At 39.4% G+C, this 22213-nt stretch overlaps 2 protein-coding genes across 2 annotated transcripts in view; both read right to left on the reverse strand.

The window, feature by feature from the left end:
• The window catches only part of cdkal1 (CDK5 regulatory subunit associated protein 1-like 1), a 245557-nt gene extending 239167 nt beyond the window's left edge, over positions 1-6390 (reverse strand). The window contains exons 1-3 of the mRNA XM_061718279.1: positions 6254-6390; positions 2704-2867; positions 389-501 (exon numbers count right to left, since the gene is read on the reverse strand). Coding sequence (XP_061574263.1) covers positions 389-501; positions 2704-2861 — 271 coding nt within the window. The 5' untranslated portion in view covers positions 2862-2867; positions 6254-6390. The remainder of the gene's footprint in view (positions 1-388; positions 502-2703; positions 2868-6253) is intronic.
• A 172-nt stretch (positions 6391-6562) lies between these two features.
• LOC133426961 (transcription factor E2F3-like) lies at positions 6563-21701 on the reverse strand. Its single transcript, XM_061716425.1, has 8 exons — positions 21192-21701; positions 18350-18461; positions 17483-17613; positions 14500-14588; positions 13558-13716; positions 11250-11364; positions 10358-10499; positions 6563-10046 (listed from the first exon to the last, which is right to left on the reverse strand). Exons 1-8 carry the CDS (start codon positions 21471-21473, stop codon positions 9751-9753), a joined length of 1326 nt encoding a protein of 441 aa, XP_061572409.1. The 5' UTR covers positions 21474-21701; the 3' UTR covers positions 6563-9750.
• Positions 21702-22213: the final 512 nt, after the last annotated feature.

Below are 22213 nucleotides of genomic sequence, written 5' to 3' on the forward strand. Positions count from 1 at the left end.
CAAAGACCACAGGCACATAATCCAAATTTGCAAATTATAACTACATTTATATTAGGAATAATTCTGATAGTACAACTTTGTTATGTATACAATGTATTCACCCCACTTGAGATTTTTTTTTAAAAGTCCTCCACTAGACTGAAGTAAGAGATTAATCCCAATGTAAGACTGCCCCCTTGTGTTTAATAATATTAACACATGCAGCCAATAAAATATATCAATGCACATTTTGTATTTCATTTATTTCATCTATTTATTAAAATTAAAATCTATGCATTCATCTGCGTTACAATAACTATTCTATCTTAATTTTTACCATGTTGTTTACCCAAGCGCTGCTCAACAGACCACCTATAAGAAAAACTACCAAAATTAAACAGTTTCTTACCAGTCATCTTGTAACCACTGGCAGCTAGCTGCCCGGCCATGTACTCTCCATCTGAGTTGTTATGACTACAGCCCCACGTTTTCATCCAGATCTTTTGGGTGCCAGGAATGAAGCTTAACACAGAAAATATTTAAAGATGTTAGTTCTGTGAAGTGAAATCCTAAAATCTGTGCTTAAACCAAATATTACAGCACAAATCTCCCATAAAAACAAATACTGCTTCGTCAAATTCAATTCAATTTTTTTGCCCAAGTGTAGTGTATGAGTTTATAAAAGATATTTCAAATAAAACCTAAGAAAAGCACAAACAACCAGACAGAAACCATCCGAAAACTTGAGTTCAAAAACGATTTTGTGACGTCAAAGATAAATGGACAAATAGCACCTACTCATTAAAAATAAACAGACTAGTGTGTCAAAAATTTACATTTGGCACTGGTGCTGTGTTAGCAAAAGTGGACCCTCTTTTAAAAAAAAATAATACAATTATTTAGGACTGCTGTGGGCCAACTTGTAGGATATTAGGATTGGATATCAGTCCTGATAATGACAAACTATGCTGATCGGTCATTTGAAAACTAAACCGATCTGTGTTGCTGACTTATGTCTTATACATAGATTATATACATGTTCAGTTTCAGCTGCTGAATTTTATTTCATGTATTTAACGTTGATATTATTTTATCCTGAATTTAAATGCTCGTGGACAATTGAATTTTTTTTTTTTTTTTTTAAATAGTTCATTACACTTATGTTACACTTATTTTCTTTCATATTTAATAACGAGGGTTCAAGGGGTAGGAGTTTATTTTACTTTTTTACTTCTTCCTACTCCTTTTTCAATCATGACACATTTGCTATTATTTTTATTAATTCGCGTCTACTTTGTTTACAATGGTACATTTATTATTTAGTGATTATTATTGTTCTTTTTTATTTCATTGATTTATTGTTCTGCTGTTTTATTTTTTTTAATTTTTTGGTGAAAATAAAAGATATCAATCAATCAATACATCTGTGTTATTTTGGTACATTTTCTATTCAGAAATGGTTATTTGTTTTGGAAAGAAATGTTGAAACCAGGCCTGATTCCACATGCTCAGGTGTAAAAATCATTAAAGGGGACCTATTATGGCATCTAATACCTATTTTAAACAGGCCTTGAATGTCTTTTGATTGTTTTTGCTAAATAAATTAGAAATTCAGCCTCTGAGCCATGTCTTTATCATCCCAGTCTCTAACCTCATTCTCTATGCAGGATTCTGAGGGGGTGGGCGGCTATGATGATGAGGCTCTGTGCTGATTGGCTGCCTGAATGACGCGATACATCGCTACGAAAAAATGGCGGAAGCTCCGGCCGGCAAATTGCATTTTGGTTACGTAACGAAAGGGAGCAGAATCTGAACGGCTCGTAGAAGCCACATCACACTGGATGGCTCATCCGGGCGACTGTACAGACACTGCAGAATTTGGTTGCCTTCCTCCTATTCTGAGTTGGCTGGCTGAGGGGAGATCACTTTATATATGTTAAAGCAAGAAAAAATGTGTTTTTCATAATAGGTCCCCTTTAATTCAGCAAGTATCAGATTTGAACCAATACACCAACCCCTGGAATCAGTACTGAAACTGAAAAACTCAGATCGGTGCATCCCTACCAACTTCTACAGGCTTTTGTCTTTATTTCAACACAATGTATCATGGGAAATATATGAAGGGTTTGTCACCACTGATTCTACACTACTTTTCACAGTGCAAAAATATATATCCAGAGTTCAGCACTAAATAATGGAGGACTCACCACAAAATATTGAGCAGTGAAAGATGATTATATTTTGGTGTTCACCATTTTCAGTCATGTAAATGTAGACTTTTAGTATTAAACTACACAAAACTAAATGTATGTTTTTCGGATACAAAGATCAATGATTGGGATTAAACATTTTGCAACAAAGAATTTTGCATTGAAGGGTGAACTAAAATTTCAGCAGGCATATGGAAATTAGCAGGCAACAACTATACAAAAGACTTCCATGAAAATATTCCCCCTAAAGGAGCCGATATTAGCTTCTATGGTCAAGGGTGTCATTACTTTTTAAAAACAGAGGAACATTCTAATATTATATAATTTTACATATTTGGTGACTGAATGGATCACAGTTGTGCTGTGCCATTAACTAATATTAATATTAATAAGTATATTATCTATATCTGTAGGCACAATTGAAATATTAATAAGTATATTATCTATATCTGTAGGTACAATTGAAAAGAGGATCAAATCTTTATCATATGATGGCATCAAATATTTGACATACCTATCAGCTTGGAGTTCCTCATTGCTGTGAAGCTCTTTCTTCTTCCTGGACCTTGGTATAATGCTCTTTCTAGCAGATTGTCTTTCATGAGGAGTGGGGTCACTGGAAGACACCATGTCCTCAATGTCTTCAATCAGAGAGTCACAGGCGGATGGCATGATGATCTGAAAAGAAGAGTTGTGGTCAGCACTGCTCGAGAGCTTTTGTTGGATACATCAGGTCTGTTCATATTCAAGAACCTAATTAACAAAAAAATTTAGTTGAAATTCATTCTAACATCAATGGTAAAAGAAACATCTGCAACAAAAAAACAACCTTTAACCCACTAATGCCACTAATCTAAATTTATCCTGAAAAAATGGAAACATACACCCATCTTTTCTGACTGTTTTTTTCTAGTTTTGAATTTGGCAGGGGTCAGTGTCACAACTGGTAGCATGAGATAATGCCTGGACCCTGCAGATGCAGGTATTCCAACTTCTCCAGGATGGCACATAAATAAGTGCTGTTGTCATAAGGTTTTCTGTGCCTCCCAGCACAGTCTCAAGAGCATGGAGGTGATTCCAGGAGATGACAGCTGCTTTAGGAGAGCTGGACAGGTCTGAAAAGTTATTCAACCATCACCAGGACCAGGACCAGTATCTGCTCCTTTGTGCAAGCACAAACACCATGAGAACTGCCAGAACCCTACAAAATGACCTGATGTGAATGTCTCTGACCCAACAAATCAGAAACAGACCTCGTGAGCGTGACCTGAGAACCCAGCATCCTCTGGTGCAGTGTTTCCCAACCCGCGACACACTGCTCTGCATGTTTTGGATGTTTCCCTATTCAAACACACCCGATTAGATCATTGTCAACTTGCCATCAAGGTATACACAAGTCTGTCAATAGCACTGTAATTTGAGCCAGATGTGTTAGGAGTAGGGCATCATGTAAAACGTGTGGAGCAATGTGTCTTGATAACAGGGCTGGAAAACTCTGCTCTAGTGGGCCCTGTGCTCAATGCCCAGCCCCATGGAGCTTGGTTGGCATTTGTCAGAGAACACCGCAACTGGCAGAGGCACCACTAGTACCTTTTGCTTTTCACACAGAGAGCAGGTTGACGTGACAGATATGCAGAGGTCTGGATGACCTGTGGAGAATGTTATGCTGAATGTGACATCATTCACCGTGACCAGTTTGGTATTGGGTCAGCAACGGTCTGGGGAAGCATATCCATGGAGGGGCACAGAGACCTCTGCAGGCTAGACGCTATACAATGGCAGCCTGTCTGCCATTAGGTATTGGAATAAAATACTTAGACCCATTGACCGACCCTCTGCAGGTGCAGTGGGTCCTCGGTTCCTTCTGGTGCATAAAAATGCCAAACTTCATGTGGTGAGAGTATGTAGGCAATAGGGGTGTAACGATACACTAATCTCACGATACGGTACGATACACGATATTGAGGTCACGATAACGATACGATATTATAGCAGTATTTACAATACAACCTTGCATGAGGAACATATGACTAGAAAAAATTGTCTTTTATTTGAAAGACACAAAATACTAAACAATGCTGTGCGTTTGCCCTATTGTTACAGTTTGTAATGCTTTATAACTGTTTAAGTTTTAAAGAGAAAGCCAGGCCAACCATTTTCCACAAACTGAACTAAAAGAATGTCAGGTTTGCATTATGCATCTTCAGTTTCATACAAGTAAAAATACTTTGCCACAAACTGAATAGTTTCTCTCATGTATGATTTGACTTTTTTCTTTTCCAGAAATTTAACAACTACAATTAAATAAATAAATAAAGTAAATAAATACCTAAAATTTTACATCATAAAAAAGATTGATTCATGCTCACCTTATAAGTGTAAGAGGAGATTTATTTTTGTTGATAAGGTTATTTTGGTAATTCAGGGTTCATTATTTTATAAATATATTCTTTATATTCTGTCTACACAATAGATTAATATTAATAATCCAATATCGCGATACACTTTGTCACCTCCACGACACGTATTGTGACGTTTTTGTATCGCAAAATTTCATGGCACGATATATTGTTACACCCCTAGTAGGCAATTCCTGGAAGATGAAGGAACCAACCCCACTGACGGGCCCCCACAATCGCCTGGCCTAAATTGATCAGAACACCTCTGAGACACTGTTTTGGTCCATCAGCGTGGGAGTGAGAGGGGCAGGGTAACGGCCCGGGCAGGCGGGGGAGAGGTTTGTCCGTCAAGACTCCTCTCCCTGGCCCTGCCCCTTCTCAACCGTTCCCCGACCCTGCACCCCACCCTGGGACTTGATGATTGGGCCGGAGCTTCGGGAGCTGCGTGCTGGCCTGCGGTCCCCACCCCTGGTCATCCCGTTGCTGCTTCCACCTGCCTGCTGTGCTGCTGCGGTCCCTGACCCCCTAGTCTGGCCTTCAGCAGTAGGGTCCCCCCTGATGAGCCTGGTCCTGCTCAAGGTTTCTTCCATCCTAAAGGGGAGTTTTTTTCTTGCCACTGTTTGGCTTAAGGTTTTTCTCCCACTAGGGGAGTTTTTACCTGCCATTGTTTATGTAATAATTGCTCGGGGGTCATGTTCTGGGTCTCTGGAAAGCGTCTAGAGATTGTTGTATTAGACGCTATATAAATAAAATTGAATGTAATTGAATCAGACACTACTAGATTCCCACAGTGATGCCCTGATCCCGATCTGGAAGGGGATACCAGAAAACATCCTCCATTATTTAATTAAGAGACCCAGCATTGTCAGGCATGCATACAAACTACTGAGCACCATTTAGAGTTGCTGCAATGACGTTTCACAAAAGGGACCAGCCTGCAGGACCATTTTTCCACTTTCAGGGTGTCTGTAAACTCAGCCCTATGTAGATTGAAACCATCCTGTCGTCTTTAAGACTTCACCCAGTTAACAAAAGTGTTTATGTGCAGAAAGACTTTTTTGGTCGTACTGAGCTCTGTTATGTTTTTAAACTGTTCCTTCAGCTGTTTGAGCACTGAGTAAACAGCGCTTAGATGTATTTTTTAGTTTTAAAACACTATAAATGTAAGTTTATATGGGACGTATGCCATTTAGCATTCATATTTTTAAAATGGCACTTGCAATACAAGTCTAAATAAATCATGGCCTACAAAATAAACTATGACGTCTCACTATCTCTGCAGGTCCCTGGAGGTTAATACTAACATAACCTGTAATCTTAACGCCTCGTCTTTCCCTTTATCGACAGATAACAGAGGGATAAATACAGAAAGTTAACGTTTCAGATACGAACCTTTCAAACTAAATATATCTAATTGTACCTCTTTTACATCCAACTTCAGCTCTTACGCTTGCTAGAAGGCTCACACTAACGTCAGATGAAAGAAACACCTGCATAAACGCTTAATTAGTAACGCCACTGCTTAATTACCAGCTGAAACTCATTAGCAACTGTTATTATTATTATTGCCAGCTAACGCTAGCCACGATGCTAATAGCAACCACTATCCACGTGGGTCTGTTTCTGTGCAAACAGATCCACTGAGAAGGAACAAATGTTGCCTACCTGACTTAAAATGCTGCAATTAAGTCCGACAAGCTCGAGTCCCGAGAATAGTGTACTTCAAAAAGGTACAAGTGTATTTTATTCCCACAACAAAAACAGTAGTCAAATATCAGACCGCCATACTTCTTGCTGTACGGTAGACGAAGAGGGACAAACGAGACAAACGCGTTTCGCACATATGGCAACAAACTTTCTGAAGCGTGTTAAAGATTTTGCCCTGCTGTTCTCCCCGCTTCTTTATAGTCACACTCACTCTCCACTAGAGCAACTAAAAACCCAAACCACAAACATAAGTTATTTATATTGCCTTTATTCATTTTTTTTCTCCAATTACAAATACCAGGAGTACAAAAAAAACAATTCCATTTTACCCCTCCCACCCACAAACAACTCAAATTCCTCATTTTATAGTTGTAGGAACAATTGTTAACTAAATGAGACATCAAAAAACATCCAATTAGTTTACATTAAACAATTAACATCACTTTCACCCATGCATTCAAACTGCAAATTTCTCTTCTTTCTTTGTAGTTAGTAGAACCAGGCAGCAATATTATAATTTTACAGTCAAGTTTTTCCTATCAAATAGTTACTTTTCCACATATAGAGAATATTTATGGATAAGTATACTGTATTTGGTAACAGCTTAACAACCATCAAAAAATAGCTGGAAAAATCAATGCTGTTTCAATCTGGACTATAGTTATTATATTAAGCTTGATAACGTTCTGTAAGATCTAATCACACATCAGAATCATACAATAGAAAACAAGCTGCAATTTTATGTCACCCATTATATAAAACACTAGCTTCAGTGGTGTAATAAAACCTTTAACATTCCATCAAAAACTATAGGGGAAAAAGTACAATCTTTCCAAAAAACACCCCCCACCCCATCCCCCCATGACAAAAATATTTCAACAGGGTTTTGGCTGCTCGAAACAGATGTAGGACACATTTTAACTAAATAAATTGTTGAGCTTAAAAGGACAAAATGGAGAAATATAATCTTAAATACATTTACAATACACAGATGACAATAGTACGCTGGTAGGGAAATTTTTGCAAAAAAAGAAAAGAAAATGTGCTTCAACTTCATTTATTTCCAGTAATGGCACTGATGACACAATGCCAATTGAAAGGGTTCATGTTAGTTTTACAGTTCACAAGCTGTTCTAATAGACTTGAGAACTCTTTGAGAAAGGGGAAATGGCAGAAATTTTGACGCATCAGACTCCTTGACAACAATTCAAAATAAAAAGAAAAAATTCCACAAAACAAAAGGGTCTCTACACAACTCAGCAAAGGAAAAACCTAATAATTGATTCTGGGTCAGTGGCTTATATACCCCAAGTCTCCAAATGAACAGCAAAGGTGACATGTAAATTCATAACTTCATGTATGAATATATGTTACTTTTGGGGTATACGTGATGCTTTGCTGTTTACTAAGAAACACTGACAAAAGAACTAAATAACTTACTGAAAACATCAACGTAACACACACAAAAAAGAAAATTCAATACATCCATTTGACTTTCAAATGTGCATGCCATTAAAAAAAAAAAATATGTGATGGCATGAAATTGGTTAATGAGTAAATGTATTCTCATTTTGATATCTGTGGATGCAACATCCAACATCACTGCTAAAACACAAGGACAACTTCTATGACAAAGGGGTTTTCAGACTCAAGCATCATGGCATTGAGGAGTTTTCAGACTCTCAAGCATCATGGCATTGCCCTCTACACTCTATCCTACTGTTCAACATTTAGTGAGAGGTAGCCTACAGTACCTTGTGCATTGCAAAAAGAAATAGAAAACTATACATCAGTTTACACATGGCTGGCTTACTTTTGAGCAAGCGGGATCTAACAAAACTCATTCACGCTGCACACACAACTACTCAAGCGCACACCAATCAGGTCGGGGGAAGTCGTGACTAGCAGCAGATCGATTATCTGTGATCTCTAAAGGACGAAGCTTCAAACAACAGGTTTGCAGCTTCTATTTCAGCATGTACTCAAGCCTTTCTTGATGAACCACTGTTTAAGAATTCAGTGACTCTATACAATAAGAATTAAAATTACAGAACACCCGTTCGTTTTTTTTTAATGATTTTTTTTCCCAATGTGTTTTCAAGAAGAACAATTACATGCTCACGTCTCATATAGTGGCTATCAGGTCCTTGGTTCCTTAGCCAACCATAATGTCATTAGTTATTTCTAAGTATTAAAAAACCTTTAAAATTCCAAAGTTCTCAAACCCCAAAAACTGATACTTAACAAGACTACCTCTGCGCGCTCTGAACGGGCAGTGTGCACAGAGTGTAAAGCGATTCGAACTTAAATTTGCAGAACACAGTAACTGAGGAGGCACGATGGGAAATGTGGTCCTAACAAAAACAGCAGCAGCAGCAAAATTGAAAGAGATTTGATTCCTGAATTCATGGCGCATTAAAGACTACGTGCTGGAGATGATATTCAAGTTAACATATCAAGTGTCTTCACAGGGCTGATACATTTAAGTACATCAGGTGCTTTTACTAAAACCCCCTATTACTAGGGAGTGATGGCTTTTCTGGGATCTGTTCGTAATCAAAAATTAAAAATGTCTTCCTTATGAAATAAGACATTTTCATGGTGAATATCTGTCACAGTAAGAAAGATCGCAGATGAAAGACAGATGCACACTTGTCTTGTTTAAGAGCATTCGGAGAATATGCATCTACTTTTCCCAAGTAATCCAAAATAATCTTCTTTGCAACTTTTCTGTAAAGCAATGATGTTCAAATGCACACACAACTCGTGTGATATGCTCGGGGAGGTGCAGAGATGAGAGAGCTTACCAAAACCTCTGCTTGGCTTTCCTGTCAGTCATCTCGTGCTATGACTGCCATCTGCAAATTTTTATTTTTGTTTTATAGCATCTAATTTCTAAAGATCTCAACATCTGCACACAATTACGCCTACTGAAAAGTCATCAGTGTAAACCTCCCGTCACAGATCATTGGTGCAATAAAATAAAATCAATAAGAACTCTTTAGAACCTCCTCCCCACAACACATGGCATTAACCCGTTAAAGGTTATTAACATCACTCTGTACACCCGACAATGTGTCACACAGAAGATGCAAATAAACTTTAACCTTTATGCAAGAAACTCATTTTACACCAACTTCCATCTTCCTTGCAGGTTTGGTTTTGCCTTCTATAAAAAGGTTTTCAGTGATCATACTGCCATGCTAAAGCCATAAAGCCAACTCATGTGTACGGGATATGAATATGTGTAATAATGCCAGGCGGTGTGGGGTGTTTTGCTTTAAACTGTTCTGCCTTTGTTGGTCTCTCTGCACAGTCAATTCCACAATGCAACACATACAGAGAGCACACTTATACCACCCGTTAAATTGCTGATGCCATGCAAAACATGGCATTTAGTCCCTGTGGGACAGAAAAGCCCTCAGCGTCTCATCTCCACCTTCTTTTAGCTAATGCTAGCTGCACAGAAGATCATCCAGGCCAAGTGGGGGCATCTTATCAAAGTCACAGCCATCAAACAAGTCGCTTATTCCTTGGTCATCTCCCAAGCCTAAGAGGTATTCTTCTTGCTCCAGTATGGGGGGGCCAAGGTTTAAGAAAGGCCCTAGGGATGAAGAGATCTGTTCCTCCGTCTGCTGGAGAAGACTTGTGTAAGGAGACGAAATGGGGGAGAGAGTCGTGACGGCAACAGCAGAGGAGGCGGCAGGTGGAGACAGGAAGGAGCTAGGAGAGGTGGTTGTGCAGCCTGAATCTGTGAAAAGAAACAGAATACCTTTAGTTCCTCTTTAGTTGCCAACTATTACATCTGTAGCAACAGCACAAACAGGCTGGTCTTTGGTAGCGCAGGTTTACAGCCTAGGCTTGTCAGGACTCTTACAATAGTTGCATAATCATGCTGTTATGGTATTTTATAGGGTATGATTGTGATTAAAGGCAGGATTCAATGGAAAAATATAACTTCAATAAACACGTAAGCCATAAAGAACTTTCTACATGTTTAGAGATTAGTGTGATTCTTTAAACACCCACATATTTCATAACTGCTATCAATCTGAAACAAACCTTGAACAACTTTGAGGAAAGGCGAATTCCCATTGATGTCTGTGTGGCTATTTTTTACAGGACTCCTCATGTCATTCTCCTCATCTGGGCACAGCAGCACTTCTATGGGACCCTTGGTGCTGGTCAGGTGGATGGATAAACTCTGGAGGGAAGAAATACAAATTGAATCACCACAGGTCATGAAGTTTTAGAATGGGCACATAATAAATCGGTGAATTGATTTAAACTGATGCAAGAGCTCCAGGTATAGAGCCAAAAGTGTCAAGCTGATACATCATTCTAAAATGCCTGGGGCAAAAAAAAAAAAAAAAAAACACTGTAATAAGACTGGAATTCTGAGGGCCGAGTCACTGGATTATATTTTATTTTTACTTTAAGGTAGCTAACTCTTTTTTATATATATAGTAGCTAACATTTGTTCAGCATCCTTAAATGAGAAAAGAAAAACAATGTTTTGTAATTCAAAAAAAGAACAAAAAAATGGTTTGAAATACTGGAAGTCAGTCTCTAAGTTTATGAACCAAAGAAATAATAATAAAAAAAAAATTCTGAAAATCATTTTCCAGAAAATGGAATATCCAAAGATAATATTTTTAAAGGACAATAAAAGGGAAAAAAGCATGTCTGCAAATATTTTGTAAAATAGTTTTCCATGTTCACATATACTGCTGTACAGGACAAAAGGGACAGGAGTGGTCTGAAAAAGTATATCAATCAAACTCCATTAAAACAAGAACTGTATATGGCAAAAAAAAAAGAAATTCAAAACGTGTTTATCTGGGGTCACCAAAAAAATATACATATTATGAGCACAATTCAAGAGATGACAGAGGAGGGAAAAGTTTGATCGAGGACAGAACAAGTCTTTGCACATCGGTGCATGTGCACCAACCTCGTCAGGGTCTGGTACTTCCAGTTTGGTGTCTGTGGGAGCTTTGATGACTATTACAGTCTGGTCTCGGAGGCTCCCCACTTGTTTGATGTCTTGATACGTTACATAAGCATACGTTGAAACAAAAAAGTTAAAGAAATGCAAACCAAAGTCAATATCAGTACAGGGCATGTGGACAATGAACACACTGTAAATGCATACTATACAAAAGATAAAATATTACGCTTTGAATATTTTTTTTTTAAACTTGCATACTGGCCAAAAGACGTATCCTAAAAGAGTAGAAGTAAAAGTAAAGTAAAGTTAAAAAAAAAAGGGGGTGGGTATGTATTCATTCTGAAAGACACAGAAAGGCTGTGCTGGAACTAACATCTCCATGAGTATTTGATTATTTATAAAAAGGAAAACTAGTATATATCCATGTTTTTCTACACCTTTAAACCAAAATGAAAATAAGTTTGTGCTTGCTTCAGCTGTAGATTTTATCTGGCATTTTGCCAATAAACAAAAATGTTATACAAAACTGTTACGACAAGTAATATTTCTGTTTTACTTTTAATTCAGTTTATCCTTTTAAAAAAAACATGTTTTATCCATCTGTATGTCTCAATTGTTTATTTCAGACAATGACCAGGAACTTCGACCTGATTTAAACTTCTGTGAAAGGTCTATTAGCAGCACTGGTAAAGGCCTGTTAGAGCCTATTTAGTAAACAGAGTAATTTTGACAGATAACTATTAACATTTGCATTGAATTTACAGCCATTTGAACAGAGACTGCGGTACAATGTCTTACTGGAGATTCCACTTCCGAGCTGTGTATTCACAATGAAACCACGAAGGCGCATTATTGCTTCCTCAGAGTGCGTATTCACACAGCATTACGTCTTTTCTCATTACCGCAGTTTGCAGCAACCAACAACTTACTAATGCTTGCATTTGCTTTATCCAGCCAGCACGGAATAAAGTACAGCGCTGGCTGATGACGGTCTTAATTCCTACCCGGTTGTATCTGTGGGGGGGCTGGCCTTCCTGTTTTAGTGTTTCTACTGCTGCAGGAGGGAGATGCAGTCAGCTTTAGCCAACAGGGTTGTGTATGTGGCCAGAGCCCCAAGTTGAGAACAAAGTTCATAATACAGCCAGTCCAGCTGGCATCTGCCTCTCCAACTATTTCATTTGAAAATGTGGTGGCATTTCTTTCCACTTGTCTCTTGGACTTTGCCTTTTTGTAGTCACACAGTTTTGGCAAGGTGTTCTGAGAATGGGCCGTCTTCCCCCGCTCTCACAGGCCATGAACTCTCATTTTTCCTTTATTGATAGGACATCAGTAGTCAACTTGTGCCGAGTTATGACAAGACAACAGCATCCGGACAGAGATGCCTGTATAAACAGTCCTTTTTACACTCTTCTTTTACATATAACCTTAATATTCAGTTATCTCACATTTTGTTGGTCCCCAACACAATGTGGTTTAAAACCCTGACCAAACGAAAAAAGTCCTAGGACTGTTGTAAAAAAGGCAGGTTCCTTTACCAGTCTTGGAACAGCAAGCGATCAAGTTTAAAAGGAGTTTGGATTTGAAACATTGATTCAAGCTTTAGTTTATAACACTACTACATAAGTAATGGTCATTTATCTGATAAGCTTTGAAATAAGATGGTAATTATGTTTTATTTACACTGTTGTCTTTCCTGGGAATATTCCTAACTAATAGAGACCGTTTTAAGATTCTGCTAATGGAAGCAAACTCAGGAAAACTTTCATGAAATTGTGTCAGTCATTTAATTGCACTTTTTCGTCAATTAATTTTTTCCACTTTCTTTCTACTGGCCTTTTTTTTTCTTCAGTTGAGTAGCAGTGGATTTATTACGTTTTCCTATTACTATTGTCATTTCACCATCGCACTGTGGCAGAGATCATAACCTTGAGATTGTTTCACAAGTCAGTGTGATTGGTCGAACACCCTGGTGCTAAGAATCATGGATGAACACAAGTCCTCAGTTTGGAAAAATTAAAGACACTGTAGAATATGTGGAGCCATTAAAAACCACTTGCTTTATAATTCATGTACTACATTATTAAAGATTAATCACATTTGCCACGAATAAGGACTCAAGTAGTACTCAAGTGTCGCCACTGCATTATTTTGACTTGTGAATAATCTTTATATTAAAAAAACCTGCTTGTGGGGAAAAAAAGAAATCCAACACAGCTTTTCACTGACAACACTTGTCCAACTCTTTTTGGCGAAAGGAGGCGCAAAGTTAATATAACTTCCAGGATAACCAAATCCATAAACAAAAGGATATTTTTGGTTGCCTGGCAACTCGCTCATGTGTCTCATCTCAAGGCTGCATCTCTGGATGAGTTGCTCGAGTCTCTGCTCCTCTTCAGTCAGCGCAGAAACTTCCGCCGTCAGTATTTGTCTCTGGCTCAGGGCCCCCTCTACCTCCAACAGACTGCAGCCCCTGCGAGCGAGACAAAGGAGAATGGAGTGAATTACAGCAGATTTATTACTGGCTCGGCCTACTCTATTGTAGCCAATTTTTCACTTTCTGCTCACACTTTCAACCACTTCATTGAGTAGCTTCATAGAAGCAAAAAGGGGATTGTAGCAAGGTCACAAAAATAGCCTGAGAAAAACATGCAAAAGCACTATAATGTGCTTTTATTTTTAAAAGAAAAGAACATCTAATCTACTACTAAAAGAAATTATCCAGAAATTATTAGAGATGCATCTGTAGAGATTTCCAACTCAAGTGAGTCAAAAGAAATCACATCCAATGTTGAGGAAAGAAAAAAAAAATCAGCACTGAGTCTTAAATTGTAAAATAAAATAATTAAAAAACAAAAAAGAACAGGTAGCGGATATCCATTAACTGGCAAAAATTAATGCATTTCATTTAATCCATTCATAAACAGAATTGTAATACACCTCCACAAACTTTGCTCTTAGCGATGCCTTAATAAACACAGACAGCAAGCTGACGGTTGCTTTTCGGTAACTTAATACAATATCAACCGAAAAAAAGACTGAAGATGAAAATTTAACCATGAGACGAGAGCAGAGATGGAGAGAAAAGAGGATAAACAAAAAAAAAGAGAAATCCAGGATATGTTATCCCTACATTTCATTTTCTAATGACTTTCTACAACAACAAAAAAATACTTTGTGGATAATTTGGAGCTACGGTCCAAATAAGAACTAAAGCAAAGCTTCTTACAGGACCATCTGCAGGATGACTACTTACATCCACTGAATGTTATTCTTGGATTTCTTCTTGATAAGATGAATACCTTCTAGTACATTGGTGATGTCATACAACCTCCTTTTTTGTACCTGAAAGATAAAACAGATCAAGTTAGTTGTGCATTTTGTGTTTGATTAAACAATGTCAATTATCAGTCACAGGAAATGGTTCCTTAAAAAAGGTTCCTGTGGTGAAAATGCTTTTTTTTCTCCAGTTTACTTACGGTAACATATTCTAACCCCCTAAGGAAACCTCCATCACCGAATACTGGTTCTGGATTTCTTCTTGGTATAAAATTTTGCAAATGGCGAGTTTTTCCTCGCTCTGTGTATCAACCCTTGAAGACTGAGTATCGACCACATGGAGAAATGAGTTATTCTAGGTAATAATATTACCACAGTTGTTGCAGAAAAGTTTAACAAGAGTTTTTGCGATAATCCATCCATTTCCCTCCGCTTATCCGAGGTCAACTCGAGGAGACTTTGTTGTTAGGTTTAGCAAAGTCAGATCCGAGAGAAAAATAAACAACCATGAGAAGTAAAATGAGAGGGAAACTGTACAGTATCTGAATGAGCCAAGGTGGGAGACACAATGTCTGTAATGTTGTCTCCTGCATTTCCCAGCATGACTGCACCAATAACAACATCTGATAAGTGAGTAGATGTAAATGCAATAACTATTGTCATAGAGCTGTCCGCATACACCAAACATGATGTTGCAGCAAAGTCCATTAGATACTTGATTCAGTTTGGCCTGAAGCAACTTTTTGACTAAAAATGCAGCACAGTTACCTTTAGCATTAGCACAGCCTTGCAAGAGTTCCCACAAGACACGTGACTATCAGTTTCAGGCCCTTAAATACTGGCGGAAGATGTCCCTCTTTTCCTGCTCTTGGTGCCTGTATGTAAAAGCCACTTTCTGGAAAAAGGCATAAAATCTGATCCTTTCATTCTTTTTCACTTCAGGTTCGGGTTGACAAAAAGGCATAAAGAAGGAGAAACCACTTGTGTGTGTTTAGGACATCCTGACCAAGGGAGATGTGTGAAAATTTTTAACAACTTTCTGATCATGTTGTATGTGTGCAGGCCCTTCACAGAAACAAGGAAGAAAACAGTGGAAACTTTTGTCCACACCACATATTATTCTTATTTCACTCTCTTTAAATTATTTAACATTACTGAATTGGGGAGATACAGAAATAGGAAAACTTTAGTTCTCAAGGAGAAGATGAAATCAGGAGCTATATAATGGTCAGATTTTAGAACGACTGAAAAAACAGTTGAACGAACACGGCTGGAACCACATACTTTTACATAAAGGAAAGGACGCAGCTGGTAAGGAATGCCTGGACACTTCCAGCTTGAGTTTCCTTAGGGCTTTTATGGCGCTTTTCCACTAGTACCTACTCAGCCCGGCTCGGCTCGCCTCCATTCAGTTTGCCGCTTTCCCACTAGGGATCTAGCCGTGCCGAGTAGATACTTTTTCTGCAACTTCTCTGCCGAGGTTCTAAGTCGGGCTGTATCTGACGTCATCACACCACGTGCCACCGATTGGTCAGGGGGTTGGACAGTCAGACATCTGAGTCAGGATGTGACATCAGTGAAACAGCGACTCTGACGGCAGCTTCTTGTTCATTTTATTCGACAGGCAATAGCAGCGCAAAAGTCTGTTTGGTGATCCAACTCTGAGGTGCAGATGTTCATAAACCTGGTGGCTGAGGAGAGAATTAAAAAGGGATCTAGACGGGCGATAAGGAACGACAAGATCTACCAGGAGCTCTGTCACTTCATAGCTGCTCACGGCTACCAACAGACTTTTCAGCAGACAAACTAAAAGAAATCTAAAAGCATCGCCGCTTGAAGCTTCTCTCACTCTCATTTTTTAACTTGATATCAAAGACAAGCCACAGACCAGCAGCACATATATCATCTCCTCCAGGTTCTACATCTTTAGTGTTGTCTCCTTCGTTTCGATCACACAATCAAATATGTCATAGCAGCTTCACTCCAACCCGCCTACTTCTGCTCCAGGTGCTGAATTGTTATGGAAAAGAAACTAAGCCGAGTTGAGTCGAGCCGAGATGAGATGAGTAGAGCTGAGTACTGTAGGTACTAGTGGAAAAGTGCCATTATTTACTGGACTGATACTGTTTGTGCAGCTGAATCTGTCAAGCCACCCTGTTCAAACCTTCCTGGTCAACTTATTCACATATCAGTCCACTGCACATACCGTCACTCAGTGCGGTTACATGCACATCTAAATCAAGCTATTGGTAACAATCTAGCTATGGATTAAACTGGAGTTTCCGAGAATCCAAGTATACATGCGTGTTGATATTCTGGCTTTTGCGGCTCGTCACTTCTGGAAAGGAGAGTCCCGGGGCAGTCACTAGCTCGGCTAAGCGTGGGTTGCGTATACATGCCAGAATAACTCAAATTAGGACAGCATTATCTGGCACTAAAAGCTCGATCTCAAGAGCTTCAGTTCTGCCCGGATAAGGCGTAAACATGGCTTTTAAAAATTTGAAATCGGTAGGATTAAGGCAACAATTCGACTTTCTGTTAGAGCATGTTAACGTACTGACTGTTTCATCCACACGTCTCCCATGCGCATGCACGCCTACACACACACTTAAGCCTGTTAAAGGGACCATGAGACTCCTACAACAATATGAAGACAGCTAACATAATCCTCTCCTCCGCCATTATCCTTTTGATTTACCAGCGTGCAATGAATGTGACATCTTACATCACATTTCACACGCACAATGTCAAGTTGCACTTCATCTCAGGAATAGCAGTTTTGTATCAGTTTTCCTCTCCTGCTTGGGACATTATGTAATTGGAGTAAAATCGGTGAGTCACTTGTACGTAAATGTTACAGAACACCAGTATGTAAGCACCTTTAGAAAGCATTTTAGTTGTTGTTTAGTAGTCTACTATGGGTTGTTTTTTTTCATTCCCCCAAATGGATATACATTTACCTGTAAGGTTTCAGCGGCAAGGTTGAGGTCCAAAACCCCATCAGAAGACTGAGCGAGCAGGTCCACAAACTTCTTTGTCAACAAGCCCAAAGAAGTGTCATATCGCGTCTTCTCCGGTGGCGATTTGGGTGCTAGAGTAGACAAAATGTGCAAAAAACAATAATAATTAGAAGTCAACTCAAGTGATTCATTCATGACTTTTAAAATGTGTTATTAATTATAAATAAGCATATAAATCAAGTATGTTTCTGTCATCAGAGGAATGAAGCATGTTAATAACAGAGCACAGACTGCAGCTTTGACAACCTCACTGCCTTAAATCAACAAAGACAAGGAGACAGCCATATGCGTTTCATTTTACAAGTATTCCTGAAATTAAAACAATTTTTCATATTTCTGAACATGCAAGTAGTTTCCCCATTTCAGTGCTATATTTCTTGCATGTCATTTCCCCCGTATAGCATGTTAAAATGTTGTTTTTACTTTTTTATGACAAATGAGAATAAAATTATTCTAACTCAAACGTGTACATCACAGCATATCCCTAAAGACAGTTTTAATTTTATCATTTTGAAATCCCAAGGGTTGAGCCAAATTGATGACTGTCAAATTACTTTATTTGACTTCCCCTTATTTCACTCCCTGATTTAAAATCTGTGTGAATCACTCAAAGATAATTAAAGACAAAGCCTTTATTCATGGAAATCTTTAATGTGATGCCCCTGCACAGGAATCACATCACGGCTGTATAAAAGCATGCGCCACCTCGTGTGCAGAGTGGACCTAAATCAGTCTGCTGTTAAGCTCTGAACAGACTACAAACAAGATGTCTGGCATCTTCTTCGAGCCTTTTCAACTTCTTCTTACTTTTGGGCGTCTTTAGCTTCGTCCCGTTGGCTGCTCCTCTGCCTCTTGGAGTTCGGACCGGTTCGGACTGGTATTGGTGGTCTGAATCATCGAGCGCCAACCGCCTTTTTGCCTACAGGGGAATAAAGAGAAGAAAATATAGTTGTATTTAGCAGGGATCATTTCACAACAATTCCGTGACAACTTCTGTGCTAAGAACATACACCAATCAACCTCAAGATTATGACCAACGGCAGGTAACACAGGTGAACACTGCTCATGATAATACAAAGCTGCCATGTTCTTCTGGGAAAATCTGAGGCTTATTTATACAAAATTGAAATTGACGCTTACCCCTGCGACAAAGGTTTTTACAGACCATATTCCTAAACATGGCAACATCACTCCTGCAGTGTCTGGCTCCACCCCTCAACACGTTTTCATTAAGTTCTCAAAGGAAATAAAGACACTAGGTTCCAACGGGTCTCAAAGGACATCCGGCAAATATGCCAATTTCCAACAGACCACTTACACCTCAAGTGATCTGTGCCCAAAATCAAACAATCGTCAGCCCTCTTCTAACGTTTCATTTGTGTAAGTGTGTCTGAATAACAACTAGAAAAATGAATCCATTACAGAGCCAAGAGTAGTTATCCAACTGTCTCAGCATCACCCACAACCAAAAATCCAAACCGCCCTCATTTTGATGTGCATCAAAAATCTGTGACAAACTATTTTCCTTTGCTCTTAAAATCAAACTCTAATCAGCAGTTGTAGAGCTTCTATACGGTTTCATATACCCACCGTTTAATCTGACTTGGTTTAATTCTTCTTCCAAGCAGAAGTTGGAAACTCTGAGCGTCACTTGTTATATGCATCATCAGCAGGGCAGGAATTACAACACGTTGGCTCTTCCAACACCATCCGGTTACAAATTGTTATTTTCATGACCTCTAAACCCCAGTGTCGTGGAAAGAAAAGAAAAAGCCAAACTGCGGCAAAAGCTTTCAATTTATCCCAAAACCACTGCCTTATGAACAACCTCTGGCATGTTTCGGTTTAGTAAAGTGCATCCTTAACTGTAGTTCTGTGAAGCAAACTAAACCTACACAAATACCTTATGAATGAGGCAGCTCTTGGATGGACACTAAAGAAATATATTCAGAAGAGATATGAAAACCCATAGCTAAAAGAATATTGTTCTCTTTGAATGAGGTTATTAACAAACAACTCGTCACTTGTAAGCTTTTAATTTAAATTACATAAGACAACCTTTTTTAAAAATCAATATTGCCATCAAAGCAAATATTCATCTTAACTTGTGAAGTATAGAGTATCTTTTAAAGCCTAATCCATTTCCAACATTGTAGTTCAATTGACCCAGACTTGAAAACCACGCTTAGCTCTTTATTTTGCTCATTTTAAGATCCAAAACCACTTAATATAACCAGTTTTGTTTTTCTCTCTCCATTGAAAGGTGTTTTTCTTTTGAACCACCAAGATTCTAGTCTTTGCAGGATGCAACTTTCCAAACCAGTGTCCTGTAGACCCCCTGTCCTCCAGGTTTTGAGTGCTTCCCTGCACTGCCACATCGTTGGAAGTAAAGTGAGTAAAACCCAGGTCTAGAAAACAACTATTTAACCAATGTGTTGCAAAAAAAACATCACACTCCTTTTAGAGTCTTTAGGCAACAATTTGCAAGCCACTGGGAGTGCATACTGGCTGTGATCTTCTATATATAGTCCTTGCAGAGCAGAAATCAGTCATTCTCGAAATGATAAATGTATAAAACACCTAGAAATCAACTTTATTTACTCAACTAGCACAAGACTGAGAATAATATGTCCTCTGACAGTCAAAAGTGTCAGCCATTTTCTATGAGCAAGCAGCTCCCCTCACCAGCCTGCCTGCTCATGGCTACAGCCCCAGATACAGGCTGGTTTAATTCATGAAATATGAAAACCAGTGGACAGACATGCAACCCTAAATACTCCCGACTAATCTGTGTGATTAGTGCATGTTGATAATACAGGAAACGTTTGCAAACCTGCTCCAAAAGCGAGCAAACTCCAGTTTCACTTTACTTGGCATGAAAGCACCAAAGCGTTCATTTTATTAATACAAAAGAAAAACGTGAAGCACTAAGAAATAATAAAGAAATATCAGCGGGGACAGCGAGTTATGTTTAATCCACCGTCATCAATACTGCTACTAACTAACTAGCTCGTACAGCTAATACACTTTTGTGATCCAAGTTGGTTTACAATCTTGCAGAAAGGACTTGGAGAAGCCTTGCAGGGAAGATTCAGGTCTGGGGCTTTCTGAGGACAGGTCTGGCTCTGGGGCTGGTTTTACCCGAGTATGGGCTTAGAAAGCTGCACATAACAAGTGAAACAAGCAGCAAGGAGCCCAAAAGGAGCCCAGCAAAGACAGCAGAGCAGCTACTAGGCCAGCTCGGCTCCACCGTCTCCATCTGGCTGCAGGGCTGAAGCCTGAGTTATAGTTCTGCGTCAAATCGACGCAGAGCCTACGGCGTATGGTACGCGGCGACGCGCAACCTACGCCGTAGCCTACGCCGTCGATTTAATCCACCCTTGAAGCGCAGCCGAGCGCTGGAAAGTTAGCTAGCCCGCAATTAACACACGTGTCCCCCTTTCAGCAACACGCTCAAGTCACTTAAACACCCCTTTAATTCCTAATAAACTCAAACAAACCCCTAACCTAAACCCTGTGGGTAACTAGCGGGGGTTAGTTAGCTGCTAGGAGGCTAACGTTAGCAGCTCGCCTAGCCTAGCAGGCTAACTCTTGTTTTAGTGAAAGACAAGCTGGATAAAGATGATTCTGGTGGCGGTGTGAGGTTTACCGGTGGTCTCCCCAGAGCAGGTCGCTGTCCCACTCCGTTAGAGGCTTGTTGCGGAGTGGTGTAAACGCTGTTAACCTGAGGCTCGGATAGGCACACACCGGGGGTCTGTGTAACGTTGCAGGGCGGTGGGGTGGTGATTATTTGGATGTATGTAGTAGCGTTGGCTTGGCCGGGGTTTAGGCGATCCGAGAGAGCTGTTAAAATGATATTATTGTCCAGAGGAGAGCCTCCGACCCCTGCTAAAATCACTTTGTCCGGAGCCGAGGAGATCCCTCTTCTCATCTTGCGTTACTCGGGGTTCACCCCTTCTCTCAGAGTCTGAACTTTTGAGCCCGTCTATCTGCTAATCCGTCGCGATTTTTACAAAAATAATCAGACCGAAGTGAAGACGAATGTCTGATGGGTCGACTTTTAAAAAGTATTTTTTCTCAAGTGCGTGCATTTAGGCAGATGCAACGGATTTAAAAGTAGCGCAACTCTCGTTTCTCCCGTCTAGAAATGGCTTCAGGAAACGGCCTGATGAATGAAGGGATACGGTTTACGCGCTCAAGAGCCCTCCCGCGAAACTCAGATTTCCCGGGGAAAATTCAAACGAAATTTACATGCGGGACCTGATTGGACGCCCGTAACTGAGGCCCCGCCCACTTTCGTGCTGCATCAGCCAATGAGAGCTCAGGATTTGCTTCGCCACGTGTTCATTGGCAGGTGTAAACATGGGACGTCACTCATCACGCCTCGTGTATTATGGGGCAGGGCCGCATCGCGGCGCAAGAGACCCATTTTTCAGTGAAGACAGGTTGGAGCTGTAAATAAAGCCGCCAAAAAGAACTATAGATGGATATACGGGCTCTATTGATCCGTTGCTGGAAAATCCCGGAAAAACTGAACCCATATTCGCTGCCACAATAGCAATACATAGAGATTATCACATATGTTAATATTTATTGCAAAAGCATTACTGGGTAAACTACCTCTGTACATATCAAATGTATTAAAATATTACTCTAGTAGCTATAACACTA

This window comes from Cololabis saira, chromosome 3 (genome assembly GCF_033807715.1).
Source record: "Cololabis saira isolate AMF1-May2022 chromosome 3, fColSai1.1, whole genome shotgun sequence".
Classification (NCBI taxonomy): domain Eukaryota; kingdom Metazoa; phylum Chordata; class Actinopteri; order Beloniformes; family Belonidae; genus Cololabis; species Cololabis saira.

Excerpts from the sequence above, each read along its gene's own strand:
- LOC133426961 (XM_061716425.1), bottom strand. The coding sequence starts at position 21,473 with ATGAGAAGAGGGATCTCCTCGGCTCCGGACAAAGTGATTTTAGCAGGG. Across the intron at positions 18,462-21,191 it reads CTGCTCTGGGGAGACCACCG|GCAAAAAGGCGGTTGGCGCT; the intron begins GTAAACCTCACA and ends ATTCCCCTGTAG. Across the intron at positions 10,047-10,357 it reads TTTCCTCAAAGTTGTTCAAG|ATTCAGGCTGCACAACCACC; the intron begins GTTTGTTTCAGA and ends TTCTTTTCACAG.